The sequence below is a fragment of the Drosophila novamexicana genome, unplaced genomic scaffold, assembly GCF_003285875.2.
Source record: "Drosophila novamexicana strain 15010-1031.04,08,12 unplaced genomic scaffold, DnovRS2.1 tig00000009-arrow-pilon, whole genome shotgun sequence".
Classification (NCBI taxonomy): Eukaryota; Metazoa; Arthropoda; class Insecta; order Diptera; family Drosophilidae; genus Drosophila; species Drosophila novamexicana.
In genome coordinates, this window is record NW_020824766.1 from 1,796,511 (window position 1) to 1,811,318 (window position 14,808).

A 14,808-nucleotide genomic window follows, 5' to 3' on the forward strand; every position below is an offset into this window, starting at 1 on the left:
ATCAGTTTTTGACGCTTTTTCTGCTGATGCATTTTTTGCTGCCTACTCATTGTGGGCAGTCCAAGCAACTTGCAACAACTCACAGAAAAGCAGCAGCAGCAGCAACAGCAAAATGCAAAATGTGATTTAATGCGCTTTGGTGTCGCATGCTAATGAGGCAAGCTTGTGCCACAGTTATATGAATGTTGCTGCAGATTTGTGGCACGTGCCGAGCAACACGAGTTGCCCTCTAAAGATGCACGACACAAAAAATAAAAAAAAATAAAATCCAAAAAACTGGGCCTATGTGAGCGCTGTGTGCCTCGAATACCTAAGAATTATTATATGCTAAATAGTTTTTCCTTAGCCCCGACTGATTTATAGAGTGAGCCAGAGATGATGTCGTGCTAATTGTGTTGCCGGGCCTTTCGGATGCCTGCAACGTCTCAACAGCGTCTGCCAAAACGTGACTCCCAGTAAGTGGGTCTTAAAACTGCTCAACGTTGACAGACAGCGTACTTTACTCATAGATTATTTACCTGTGCTACGTGACATTCCCCCACGTTAACAATACGTAAAGCATATTTTTTCGGTGCAGAAGAAAATTCAACTGAACTTATTTATTTGTAATTAATTTGTATTGAATATAAGGTTTATTTAAATGGCTCTTCTTGCAAGGCGCCTTTTAACCTCTCGGCTTAATGGAATGAAAAGATGTTAAATAATAATCGAATGGAATGGGCGATCGTTATGCTTTACTTTAATTTGTTTTATTATAATTGTGTCATGAAAAGTGGAAGGCACAATAAGAGACATCGTCGACCCCATAGACAATATATATTTATTCTAGATCAGCATCAAGTGCCGAGTTGATATAGCCATGTCCTTCTGTTTGTTTGTCAGCAAGACAATTCCAAAATTATTTATCCGATTGAATTTAATCAATAACCTGTGGTTAACAGTTAAAATAACGTTATAAATATTCAATCGATGTATGGTAAAGAATTGTTGAACTTTAAATTAATTGGTTTAGTATTCATTAATCTTACAAAGAAACATCCTACTAACTTAAGGCTGCGTGACAGCCGCGGCTAGAGCTAATTTAATTAATACGCACAACATATTCGCCTAGGTTGCTTTCAATTAATCGCCCCCAATGTTAACTGAACAAGTCAACGACTCTTCAAGACTTCAGTCTTCGGTCACTTAAAGCGTAACTGGAATATGCGCCATGCAAAAGCGGGACACACACTTTAAGGCCAAAACGAAATCAGAGTCGTGGGGAGTTTTGCAACATTCATAGCTTGGCGCAGGTAACGCAAACTGATAATCACTCAATTTGCTCCAAGGCACAAAAAACTACGAAGTTCACTCAACTCCGCTCAACGATAAGGGAGCGCAGAGCGGCAGCGTGCTGGCGTGAGGGTCTCGGTGGGGGGATTGCCAACCTGGTGCAAAACAACAGCGACCAAAGAAGCTAACGCCTGCGAGCTATTTAGAAGGAGAGAGACAGAGTGAAGTGCACCAAATTGGCATTACCGTGGCAAAGTGGGTAGCTGTTGCAGGGTGGGAGCGTGTGGCGGGGCAAAGACAAAGGCAGGGCATCTGCCATGCAAAATAAATGTTGCAAGCGTAAACATTGCTTAGCGCTTGCAACAATGCGGGGCAACATCACGTTTCGGCTGCTTTCAGCTGAGCAAAATGCATAATGCAGCAGCCGCAGAAGGTTCAAACTGGCAACTTGAAAAGACACAAAAACAAAATAGAAAAAAAAAAAATGAAAAAAGGAAAGAAAAACATAAATGGAAAACACAAGAGAAAAATTAGTTACGCCAAAAGCGGTTGGCAGCGACGTTGAATGCTCTAGATGGATGCCATGCTAAATGTCTGTGGGGCACGATTATCATGTATAAGTCGAGGCCGAGTTAGAAGTGGAGGTGGCACCTAAGCAGCCAAGTACTGGGCTGAGCCATGCTCCTCCATGCCATCCGCTGGGCTGGTACTTACTTAAATCCCATGCACGGCCACTACATTAGCGGCATCAACTGCAGCGAGAGCGTCCACGAAAGTGTTGAGCTCGTTATAGCCCACAACTTGGATGGACGCAGGGTATGAGGGGATCTAGAAGCGATGTGAAAGGCAATTGAAACTAGCTGGTCTTGGCTTATTATATATTATTACTCCTATAAATAACATTATTAGCCTTATTTTAATTATTACAATGATAATATTATATTGCTAAAAATAATTTATTTTTATTGTTAGTGTAATACCTATAAGTAGAAGTTATCTTGGGTTATTATTACTTTTACTTTTATTATTACATTATCATTATTACTATTATTTTAATTCTTATTAATATTCTAATTCTTAATAATTATTATTATTTCATAATTCAATAGTGATCAATATAATTTTATTATTATTATATTTATAATTATTATCATATAATGTTATACTTTTAAGTAGAAATCAGCAGCACTTATTTAATAATACTTGTATAATTATAGTATTATTATTAAGTTAATTATTTTAATTTATATCATTATTTTTTTACTTTCATATTTTGTGTGAAATTTTGTTTAATATTAGTTAATATAATTTTATTATTATTATAATACTTTATTATTACACTATTACTACATTATTATTATATTTACTTTTATTTTAAATATTAATATTATTTCTATTATTATTATCATATATTTATATATTATTTCTTATAATTACCAACTTATAATTATGATTGGTTATATAATTTGAGAAGTTAACTAGACATTTAGCCAACTCGAGGAAAGTAACTATATAGATATCTAATTTTCAATATTGTTGCTATTAATCTCAATTGAAAACTGCAGGGCATCAGAATTTCGGCATGAAAATGTCTCCATATGGTTTTTGTTTTTTTTTTTTTGCCAGTTGAAGTCGTTTTGCATAATTCCAAAGTCAAGCCGCGAGTTGGCGGCCAAAATGTGGCCAAAATGTAGGGATGACATACGCTGGCAGGCGTGGATCTGTAGAGGAAGCGGATAAGGATGCAGTCATAGTCGCAGTCGCAGTCGCAGTGGTGGTGGCGGTGGCGTTGGCGTTGGCGTTGGCATTGGCTGTGGCGGTTGCATGGCTCAGTGCGCCTAAGCTTCGTTTGATGGTTGACGTTTTGAAGCGTCCGTGGCCCGGAGGCGTCAGTGAAGCTGGCAATGGCACCGGCATTAATAGCTGTGTGCAACAATGCAGCCATGTTGCAACACTTGGTTGCGGATTTGGCGACATTGTCGCATGATTTGAAGATTTCCAGCTGGCGACAAGTTATCAAGACGAACGTGACTAGCAAACAGTTGGCTTAACTTTTTCTGCCACATCGACTTGCCCCGACTCGCCGACTCGCCAAGCCAACTCAGAAAGTTGCCACAAAGCCAAAGCTGCCACTGACAGGCGATAGGGCGATAGGGCGCTTAGTCTGAATTTGTGCCACACTGTTTAAGTAAACTAGTGGGCACAACTTTGCGGTGTGTATGATGCAAATGTGCATACCAAATCCTGTGGGCTGCAAATCGTCGTGAAACTAATCAAACTCTTGCTGCAACTTTAAAATAAATCTTTTAGAATATTCTTAAACTTGTTACTAAGAAAATCAGCAGAGATGCGTAAATCCAATCCTGACCAAGTCAAAAACTCGGCTCAAAGATTCAAAAAAGCATATATTGTTTTTCGACTTTTTGCCAAAAAATCTATACCTTTAAGACATTTCTTTTATGAGCCATTAGAAAGATAGGTCAGCCTAATCAAATCTATGACACAATGCTCATTAACGAGCTGCTGGTAAATTTTGCAGCTAGAGCAAAAAGAAAAGTAAGTTTGCTCGAAAGCAATATTTCAAATAATACGAAAAATCAGCAAGCGAATTGATAAAGAGACAATAATAGTACACAAAGAAGTGTGGGGGGCGACATGGCATGATCATGGCGGAAGGCAGGCATTCGGGCAGTATGAGACTTCATCATAAAGGGCACTTCGCAAAGGTCGTGAGCATAAATTTCAAAATTGTTTTGACGTTATTAAAGCGTCGCCAGCGTCTAGAGAACAATTCGCCAGAATGAGCCAACGAGCAAACGAAAGGCATTGATGAAGTACATCAACATGAGCATCAGCATCAGCACCAGCAGCAGCAACCAGTGGAGATTGCGATGGCGACCTCATATGCCACAGGGCAAGTTTTGGCTTGAAACTTATGGCTACAGCGGCGCAGCGGCGGGGACTGAGCCGGGGCCCAGACTCAGACTCAGACCCAGTCACAGACCCAGAGCAAGACCGGGAAAGCATTGTGCTGCTTATTGAGAGTGGTGACTGGTGGCCTGGCCTGGCCGGAGCGGGCCTGGCGATGCTGTGCGGGTGATAAGTAACATGAATCACGTTTTATTTTGCCTTTGGACTTTAACGATGCAGTCGGCGACGTGGGCTGAGGATGCTGCTCGACTCGCTGACTGGCTCAATGGCTGACTGACTTCGCCTTCGACTTCGAGTAAGTCTGAAACTGCGACTGGGACTGGCACTGGGACTGGGACTGGGACTTTGGCAAAGGTCAGCCCATAGTACAAATCCCAGCTCCCTGCTCCCAGCTCTCAACTCGCAGCTCATACAGTTCCCAATGACTCGCTGCTGCAATTTTTATTTACCTTTTGTGTACTATGCGAGTGAAGTTCTGCTCAGGTTTTGTATTATGCCTGAAGCGTTTTCAGTTCCTTTTTTTTTGTTTTGTCTTTTGTTGTTGCCCTGCCTTGGAACGTGAGAATTTAATATTTCTTTTCATTAGCCACGGTCGTAGAAGTTCAGCTCGTTGAGAGGTGGGGTGTCTAGTCCCTAGAGTGGGGGCGGGGACGTTCAGGTTATGGCTAGAATTTTACTGTACCTTGATGAGAGACAGGCGACACTTACAAATTTCATGGTTCTATTTAAAAAAGGTCGCACCAACTCTGAAACAAATGGCATATAAATTATGCCGAAAGGCCAATGGCAAAACTAGATGTGCGGCAGAGATTTTGGGAGCTTTTCAAGATGAAATATTTGGGCAATGATTGCCGAGTGGCTTACCAAGAGTTGCTGGCATTAGAAACAGTATAGCTCTATTAAGCTTTCTTATGATTTGTATACCCTGTAACCATATTCTGGTAACAAAAAGTTGTGTTAAAGTTGTGCAAATATGTGTTAAATCCAGTAGAAGGCATCACCTGGATATCAAGACCTAAAGACTCGAAGAATTTATGGCACAATAAATGTTTATTGTGCCCAAAACATTTGTATTCCATATAGAAATACATGTTTGCATTCGTATCTCAGAGGGTCAGTTGTTTTTATTTGCCGCTTTGGAATTGAATCATTTCATGCTCCCCTCCCAATTTCCTCTTTGTGCCCTTCTTTGATGAGACCTTCTCTCACTGCCCGTAGCCCTTCTTATTGCAAAGGCTTTGGGCGCTAAAAAGAAATTATGACAATTAAGGGAAGCACGCGCCAGTCGAAACCGCAAAATAAATCAGATAAAGGCCAGTGGCTACCATTCCTGCCTCACCACCCATGCGGCGCATGGATTGTGACCACACGCTGACAGCCTTTGTGGCAGTGGCTTTAATTACTGAACGTGGCAGAAACAACTTTTTGGCCACCTGCTGCATGCTTTACGAGCATATCTTTGTGGCGCCCAACTGGCGATTACTGGTCGTAGCCCATTGCCCCTGATCACAAGTAGTTTCCTAAGGCAGCTATCCCCGGCTCGGCTCAGCTCAGTGGAGCTGAGTTAAGTTTAGTTTAGTTTAGTTTCACTTTACAGCACAGCGTGTGGCCTCATCAGTGCTCGCCTTTTATGGCATTCGTGCATTAAAATTTGTAGCCTGTTTCATCATACGATTCACATTTGAATACATCTATGGAAACACAGAAATTTATGCGGCACCACTAAAAGCCCCAACTTTATCCATAAACCCGCAAAGTTGAAAGGCTGCCCAATCAGTTCGCTGAGTTATACGCTTACTTTTTATGCCCATCGAGGGTATCATACGTGGCGTATTATGCTTGTGCAATATTATTGAATTTTATAGAAAGCACCCCAGTTTCGTTTATTATTTTTAACAATTTGAAGCTTAGTCTTCTCTTGTAGACAAATTATATTAAAAGTTATACATTAAGCATCCGTCAGCAAAGTCAACTCTATACTCCTTATTGGGTAAAGGCTGGGTATTTCATAGTCGGGCTGCTTCCTCGCAGCACTTTGCCGTAGTAGCACTCTATTTGGGGAGCCTATCTAGTTGCGCATTTCATCAAATTGCCAGCGATAACTATAAAATTTTACAACATTTTCACCATCAAACTCAATTCATTTGCAGTTCGAACTTTGTTTAGCCTATTCCCATTCGCCACCTTTAGCCCTAGCCACCCCTTGGTTAGGCACTGCATAAACAACTCAACTGTTTTCTCAGCTTGCCAAATTTACAGACGATATTTCCATTGCGTTATTTGCGATGCCATTAAAATCGATTTCGGATGCCCGAAAAACTTTTGCAGCAACTGTCATTAGTATTGTTAGTGGGCGAGGGAAAACTTTATCAATTTGTGGGCGTGGTTTTGGCTAATAATTTATGCCACCCCGCGCCGCGCAGCGCAGCGCCGCACAGAGAGTTCACTAATGGCATTGTCGCCCCGGCCCAACATGACTCATCAGTAGTGAAGTTTGCAACGCCCTCCCGTCAGCCTCGTCAGCCCTGTCAGTGCCATCCGCCCCGTCGGTGCTGGGGTTTTGCTCGTATTTCAATTTGTGTCCATTCATTTTGTAGCGATTGTTTGTCTTCATTTCCGATGCTTAACCCTGATTGACATTCATGCCCCATCATTTATTCATTTGGCGCCGTTTTAATCCCGAAAGTTGAAGATATCAGCCGAGTCCTTGCCGAAAATTTAATTGACTGCTCCGACAGAAATTAGCAGCCCACAAAAGTGCCTGCAATTGTCAGCAGCTGACAAATATTGGCACTGCCATTAGAAAGCCGGAAGGCAACTAACTGCTTCTCCCTTTCCATGCCAGGCGAGCCCCTTGAAGATTGTTCTGATTTTTTGACTGGCTTCTCAACAGGATTGCCCGACGACTGCTGCGCAATTTGCTGCGATTTGCAAGCGTCTTATAAGAGAAATTGCGCTGGGAGCTCGAGTTGTGCCAGTTGCCCTCGCTGGGGTTGTAAGTCGGACGGGCAATTAACTTTAGCATTGTTTGCGACTTGCCCCCGCTCAACTATTCACGCCGGGAGTGTAGTTCCTGGAGATCCCAATGGTCATGAAATTTCATTGAGCACCAATGGAGCGCAGCTGTCGAGATTTTTGTGGCAGCTAAGATTAAAGAGAACTACTGTGCATGATGCTATTATATAATTTATTTACTTCATGCCCAACTTCAATCGCCACTTACTTGCATTTGTATTCGCACGCTGTCAAAGGGTCAAAGTCAACAACGAACACACACAAAAACAAAAGTTTATCTTTTGGCAAGTTACATTTGGTCATTGCCTAATTGAAAATTCCAATTAGACGCGTCCACTTTTCACAGTTTTTCACTGGTGCTCGATTTTGCAGCTGTCAGCCAAAGTATTTGCAATTAATTAAATGAAAATCTCTTTCTTTACTTTTTACTACATACATATTATTTAGCTCTGCACAAACGAAAAACAAGTTAAATACCAGCTACGGGCAATTTTAGTGTACAGGCATGTTGATCTTTTTTAACCAGATTTGAAACTTTTTTTGACCCTCAATTTTTCCCGTTTCTCGCGTATTTCGGCCAGGGTCTTCCGGACATGTATTGCAAACTTTTGGCCCGTTTCCAGCTTCCATTTCAGCTGAAGCTTGAACTGTTCCCAGCCGTCAGTCACGCTATACCACATGTCAGTCATATAACTGGCCAAGCCCGACTTTTTGGTCTGTCTTAAGAGATCCGTGTAGACGTATGTGTGCGCTACGGCCAAAGACACGATTGTTAAACAAAGCCAAAATTTGAAAGACATCCTTCTTAAGTGATTAAATTGGAGTTCGATAGGAACTAAATCTGCAGAAATTAAATTCTTATAAATCAAAACACGTGTTTCCAAATTTTCCAGGCTACTTGTACTCTTAAATTATCTTAAATTTCATTCCTAGCTCTGGAGCTAACTGAAGCTCGACACAAAACTATTACACGCACATATAGTCAAAGATTATCGACTTTTGCTTTTTCTATGACTAAGCTAGGACTATCCATATTTTCCCCACTCGTCGGTATTCGTCTTATTTCAAGGCCTGGTTAAAATTGTTAGCCTGAACATCGAGAAATATTTGCCCAAATAGAGAAAGTCTTTTTATGAGCTATTATCAAAATGAACTAGCTTATTCACATACAATTGTATGTGTGTATATACATATAACATATATATGTGTATGTACGTATTTGGGGATTATGTGTGCATTCATGTGTTTGGGTGTGTGTTTTCTTGAGTGATATCTACTTATGTTTGTGTGTGGCCACCTTCGAACGGCGCTCACACGAATTGCTCAAGAGAAGAATTTATCTTGATATCATTTGCTTGCTATAATTCGTGTGCGCCGAGAAATCATCGCAAGAACTGTAACTCCGATTTGCTTGTTGTAGAGTTGACAAGCTTAATATTTATTTTACAGCAGGCTTATTAGAGCCCATTCCTTATGGGCAACTGTTAAATACGCTATGTATAACAAAATAATATATGTCTGATCAAATGCGTTAAAATAAAAGGCAAGTGGTTGCATTACTTTTTTATTCCAATCGATTTTTAAGACACCAACCTATTTAAGGGATATATTTTTTAATGAAGGGGAGTTGTTAAGCTGATATAGTCCGAGAGGTGGTCATTTCAATGTATTAAACAATATAACCCTGCATATTTAACATAGATTGTACTCTCACACAACCAGCAATTGCCAAATGCGGCTATGCAGAGTCTTCAGCCTTTTGAGAGTGAAAATCATATTTACTACTGGGGTCAAACTAATATGAGCGAGCGAGAACGAGACTAAAAAATCGGCGCACAGAATTTAGAGCAAGTCGTGTTTAGGTCTGTAAGCAGCAAAAAATCGTGTGGATGTGATGCATAAGTAGATAATGCACCAGCAAGAGTATACACATACATACGTTCATATTTGGCGATGCTCTCTGCACACATACATATGTTTGGGTGTGTGTTTCCTCACTTGATATCTACATATGTGTGTATGCTTGTTTGTAGCTTCCTATGCGTTATCTACCTTTGAATGGCGCTCACACGAAGAAGAATTTATCTTGAGATCATTTGCTTGCTCCAATTTCTGCGCGCCGTGAAATCAGCGTATATATGTATGTATGTATAAAGCAAAGCGAAAATAAATATGTATGTATGTATTTATGTGTATGCGCAATGGTGCCTCCGCCTTGATCCCATTGAACATTCGTATAAACATATCTACTTTTAGTAATAAATATGAGAACCATTAAGAGTTGTTGAATGGTTGTTTTTGTGGCGGTGTCTGCTAATATCATATTTAAGCCGTTTTCTTTCAATTTGGCTTTTAAGAAAATCCTTAAGAAGAAAACAATTAAGAAAGTAAATTAAAATATACATAAAGGCCACTTCTGAAATATACCTTTAAACATTCATTTGGGCCAGGAACTTCTAATTTAATTTGATGAAAAAGTCTTTGGGTTACAATACATTACAGAATCGTCAGCCTACTTGAACGGCATTGACTACATGGATCAAATTAACAGAGTGTTAAATTGTGAGTGCCTTGAGCAGACGAAAAAACCGGCGCACAGCAAATAAGCAAACGACCAAAATTCGAGTGAGAACTTTGCGACGCATTGACCTGCATACACACCCACACAAACAGATGTATGCGTTGAGAGCGCCAAAGTCCGAGATACCGAGTCACCTGTTTGTGCGTGTGTTCGCTGTCATTTATCTTGTTACGCTCGTGCACTCACGCCTTTTTGTGGTGCTGATCGCTGATTGGTCCAATCAATAATTGCTTGCATTAAAGTTCTCGCTTGGTCGTTTGCCTGCTCTATTTTCTGAGCGCCGGGATTTTGGTCCGCTTTGGATCTGCACAACTTTATTATGTGTTAGTTTGGTCTAGTAAGTCGATATGACATGATGCCATGCCATGAGTTATAGTATGTAAAATCTATTATTATCTGTAAAGACGCCGTTTAGAATGAAATGCCTTACTGGACTTGCACAGCCTAAAACTATTAATTTACATAATTTACATATAACTTAAAAAGATATATAAAATATATATATATAAATAAAATATTCATATTTTTATATTAAAATCAATAACACAGCAACCGATAATTAATAAATAACCTGTGCTAATGTGAATAGTCAACTATTGGCTTTAACAAATTTGCATTGCTTGGGCGCGAGTCTAAGGCATGTGCGCATGCCTATATGTTCGGCGATGCCCTCTGCCTGTGCAGATTTGTGTGTACGTACCTATCTACGCATGTGTGTGTGTGTGTGTGTGATTGCTTACACAAAACTGATTTTCGCGAGCGAACAAAAAAGAGGAAAAGAGAAATTAGAGCAAGTCGTGCAGCAGCACACAAAAATTCGAGAGAACGCGACGCATATGTAGATAATGCACAAGCACGCATACACACATACATCTGTACAGTTTTGACGATTGCCTCTGCATGTTGTCTATTTGTGCATGTGTGTGATTGCTTGCAATTTATCTACCTTTGACTAGCACTCACTTCAGCTTCATGTCCACTTCTCGCCTGCGCAACGTAAGTCCGTTTTAGTTAATTGCCGACAGTCGTGTTAAGCTGTTCAAAAATATAAGAGTGAAAATATATTTTCGGAATCGTACGGATCGGGAGTACTAATTGACACAACAAAAAATCGTATTGTAAAGTTTGACAAAAACAAAACATTCCTAAAACGGTCATAAAAAAATAAAGAATTTTTTGTTTCGTTAAAATTTGTGAGAGCGCGATGAATAAGAAGATAACGCAGCAACTAGCAGTCATTTGCACATACATAAATACGCGCATATTTTGCGATTATCTTTGCATACAAATGTTCGGGTGGGTGTTTTCTCCAGTAATATCTACATATGAATGTATGCTTGTGAGTGGCTAGCTGTGAGTTATCTACCTTTGAAACGCGCTCAATCGATTTATTGGTCTGCTTGCTCAATTTTCTGTGCGCCAATATCTGTTTACTTTGCGTCCACTTAACATAATTCTGTTAATGTTAAATGCCAGCAGTCAAGTAAAGCTTTTTGAATATGTTATAAGTGATTATTCTCGGGCAAATTTCGCCCGTAACTCAAATGTTTCGACTCGTACGGATCGGGAGTATCAATTGATATAAAACAATCGCATTCTCAGCTTCAAGTTAAATTGCAATGGTTACCTCAAACTGGTAGGCAAATTCTGGTCGGACCTAAATACTAAAATCCCCAAAAGTAAATCCTTACAAAGTCGGACATAATTTAACAGATAGAGAGCTATTCAAAACTATCAAAATACTAAATCATTTTGTATTTTGTATTTTTCAGCCAAATCTGCCATGGACACGAAAATATTTAATATCGTTGGTACCTGGATAAATTTGGTTTTTTATACCATCGATATGCATTTAACAAAATCTCATTCTGAATTATGACCAAAATGTCAACATGCTTAGTATTCGTTCTGTCAATTTTAAAGACATAAAATACCTAATTCAGTATCGTTGGTACCTAGATGACATATATCATTGGTTAATCCATACAATGAATAGACATTTAAAGAAACCTCAAACGGTATTGAAATCAAAACTCTTGTTGTGCTGTCCGTTTTAAGGGTTTCACGATTCCTAAAAGGTATGTCTTTCACAAAATCAAATGTGTTTTAACCAATGTGTTTTATTGAAACTAATACACTGTATTTTCTGTATTTTTCAGCCTAATCTGCCATGTCCATGGACAACATATAATCAACAATTAATGAGGTCGTTTAAAGAAACTAATTGTCGTTTTAAAGCGACATAATTCCGCCGATCGAACATAATCGCCGCGTTGTTATTTCCATTTAAGAATTTGTGTTTTTAAGTTTGTTTAAAATCAGCAAATAATCGCAAATGTTGGTACCTAGTTGACATATAAATCATTGGTTATTCCATACCATGGATATAGTCCTAGCGAACCTATAGGACCAAGCTCTTGCAAAATGTGCAAGAACGTGGTCCAAAAATATGTATGCTTTCTTTTTACAGCTGCCCCTAGCAACAACCCCGCCTCCTGGATGGTTCCTAGTCGATTATCATATCCTTGGTCATACAATACCATCGATATAGTCCTTGGGAACCTAAAGGACCAGATCCCTGCAAAATGTGCATTGAAATGGTCCAAAAACATGTATGATTTTTCTTTCAGGAGAAACAGGCGGCTTACAGAGCTCATTTTACATAAACTGCTAATTAACAGCACTCATTTTAATTGAGTTACATTTTTGCCCCTTAATGCTATGCAATGAACATTTTTATTCAAACCACTCGGCGACCTTCTGAGCATTTATGTTCGCCTGGTATTTGAGTGAAATTTTAGGGCAAATTTGGGGCGTAGCCTCCGACCAAGGCGCCCCGTGAGGGTATGCAATGAATTTTTTCGGCCGCAAAAATATTGTATGTCGACCTTCTGGGCATTTCTGTTCGCCTGGTATTTTAGGGAAATTTTAGTTAAAATTTGGGACCCAGCCGGTCGTTAGGGCGCCCCTTTTGGGTATGCAATGAAATTTTTTCGTCAGCTAAAAATATTTTTTGTCGACCTTCTGGGCATTTCTGTTCGCCTGGTATTTCGGCAGATTTTAAGAAAAATCTCGGCAGCCAGCGGTTGCCAACGGGCGACCCTTACGGGTATGCAATGGACTTCTAAAAACCGTTAAATCTTACATTTTCAAATAAAAAAACAGGAGTTTGTCCTTTTTATTTTAAATAATTGATTTATTTATGCTTAAATTTATAAAATTGTTGTTTTTATGCAAATTTTCTTAATTATTTCTCTTAAAATTATATAAATCGAGCATAAATTATAATTATTGCTTATTTAAAATTAAAATAACTATATCTGGCAATGACGTTCCAAAACGATAGAACTCCAGCGCCAGTGGTTGCCAATGGAGATATGACGTTCCAAAACGACATAACTCCAGCGCCAGCGGTTGCCAATGGAGATATGACGTTCCAAAACGACATAGCTCCAGCGCCAGCGGTTGCCAATGGAGATATGACGTTCCAAAACGACAGAACTCCAGCGCCAGCGGTTGCCGATGGAGATATGACGTTCCAAAACGACAGAGCTCCAGCGCCAGCGGTATGCAATGGATTTCTAAAAACCGTTGATTTTTGAATTTTTATATAAAAAAACAGGAATTTCGCTTTTATTTTAAATTTATTTATGTTTCAATTTATAAAATTGCTGTTTTTTATGCTAATTTTCTTAATTATTTCTCTTAAAATTATACAAAACGAGCATAATTTATAATTTTAGCTTACTTAAACTTAAATTAACTAAATCTGGCCTTAATTAAGTCCGATCCTTAAAAAATCTGCTTTGTCACTCGTGGAGGTCCTTAGAGGTCCTTATAGTCCTTAATTTGGCGGTCTGAAATGATAAAAACACATTGAAATTAAACAGGGAAAAAATATATATGGAGCCATTTATGCAACGAAAAAAGGCCATAGCTTAGGCAGGTCCTTGCAGATTTTCAAAGGATATGGTGCGTTAGGGTCGCATAGACCCCCTGCATCGAATTGCATCAAAAAAATATGGGGTCATCTAAGAACCCCAGGACTTGTATTTTTACTTGTGAAATTTTCATCCCGGAGCGCACGGAAATGGCCCGAAAACACAAATCCTTGAATATCTTTAAAACCAGCAGGACGATCTAAATGAATTTTTGCCAGTTGGTAGTCCTGGTTAATACAATTTATTTGCCACAGGACTTGTCAGGATACGCCACGATATGGCCGAGCTATGGCTTATTTTCACTTGCAAAAATTGTCCTTAAAACTTTGCCATTTGAAGTACTTTCGTCCTCTGTGTTATATTTTCTTAAATGGGAGGACGAGTACTATCTACTGTCCAAAGGACATCCCGATAGTCCTTCAAATGGCCAAGTTAGTCCCGAATTTTTCGATTTAAGCCAATTTTGCGACCAACCCCCTAGGATAAATTTCGACGAAATTTTTTGTCGAATCCTGGAAATCCTTGAATGCCGATCGAAAGTCCTGCTCTCCACGAATTCAAAACGGTATATCCTTCCGATATCCTTAAGGATTTGGCCGAGTTATGGTTAATTAAAAAATGTCCTTTTTAGAAAATTTGCCATATCACGGAAACGGCAAAGACGATTTGGTTGTCCTTTCGACAGCTTAAGGTCCTTGTTCATACGATTTGTTTGCAACAGGACTTGTCAGGATCTACAAGGATACGGCCGACTTATAGACCTATGAATTTACGAAAGAATTTTACTTCTTTCTAGGCTGTCTAAAGGACTTTCGTCCTTTTCAATATATATTCTGAATTGGGAGGATAAAGACTAACGGTTGGCAAATGGACATCATGATCGGCAAGGATACGGCCGATCTACAGCCTTTTATCTCTACAGAGAAAAATATATTTTCCCCACCTAATTGAAGGATGTTTGTCCTGTTACTTAATTATTCTAAGTTGGCAGAACAAGTACTTTATGTTGGCCAAAGGACATCAAAGAACAAACGCCAAAAGCTGCCAATACCATGAGGTCCTTTGGCT

At 39.5% G+C, this 14,808-nt stretch overlaps 1 protein-coding gene and 1 long non-coding RNA gene across 4 annotated transcripts in view; one reads left to right on the forward strand and one right to left on the reverse strand.

Annotated features, from left to right (window-relative positions):
* Nucleotides 1-11,788, forward strand: part of LOC115768385 — a 35,463-nt gene extending 23,675 nt beyond the window's left edge. Inside the window, exon 4 of the mRNA XM_030712960.1 lies at nucleotides 11,572-11,788. Coding sequence (XP_030568820.1) covers nucleotides 11,572-11,622 — 51 coding nt within the window. The 3' untranslated portion in view covers nucleotides 11,623-11,788. The remainder of the gene's footprint in view (nucleotides 1-11,571) is intronic.
* LOC115768397 lies at nucleotides 6,104-8,121 on the reverse strand. 3 transcript variants are annotated; one of them, XR_004018529.1, is made up of 3 exons: nucleotides 7,655-8,121; nucleotides 7,427-7,590; nucleotides 6,104-7,347 (listed from the first exon to the last, which is right to left on the reverse strand). It is a non-coding gene; the product is annotated as an uncharacterized LOC115768397 (long non-coding RNA). The 3 variants fall into 3 exon arrangements; XR_004018523.1 differs by having other exon boundaries at nucleotides 6,104-7,363; XR_004018522.1 differs by having other exon boundaries at nucleotides 6,104-7,366.
* Nucleotides 11,789-14,808: the final 3,020 nt, after the last annotated feature.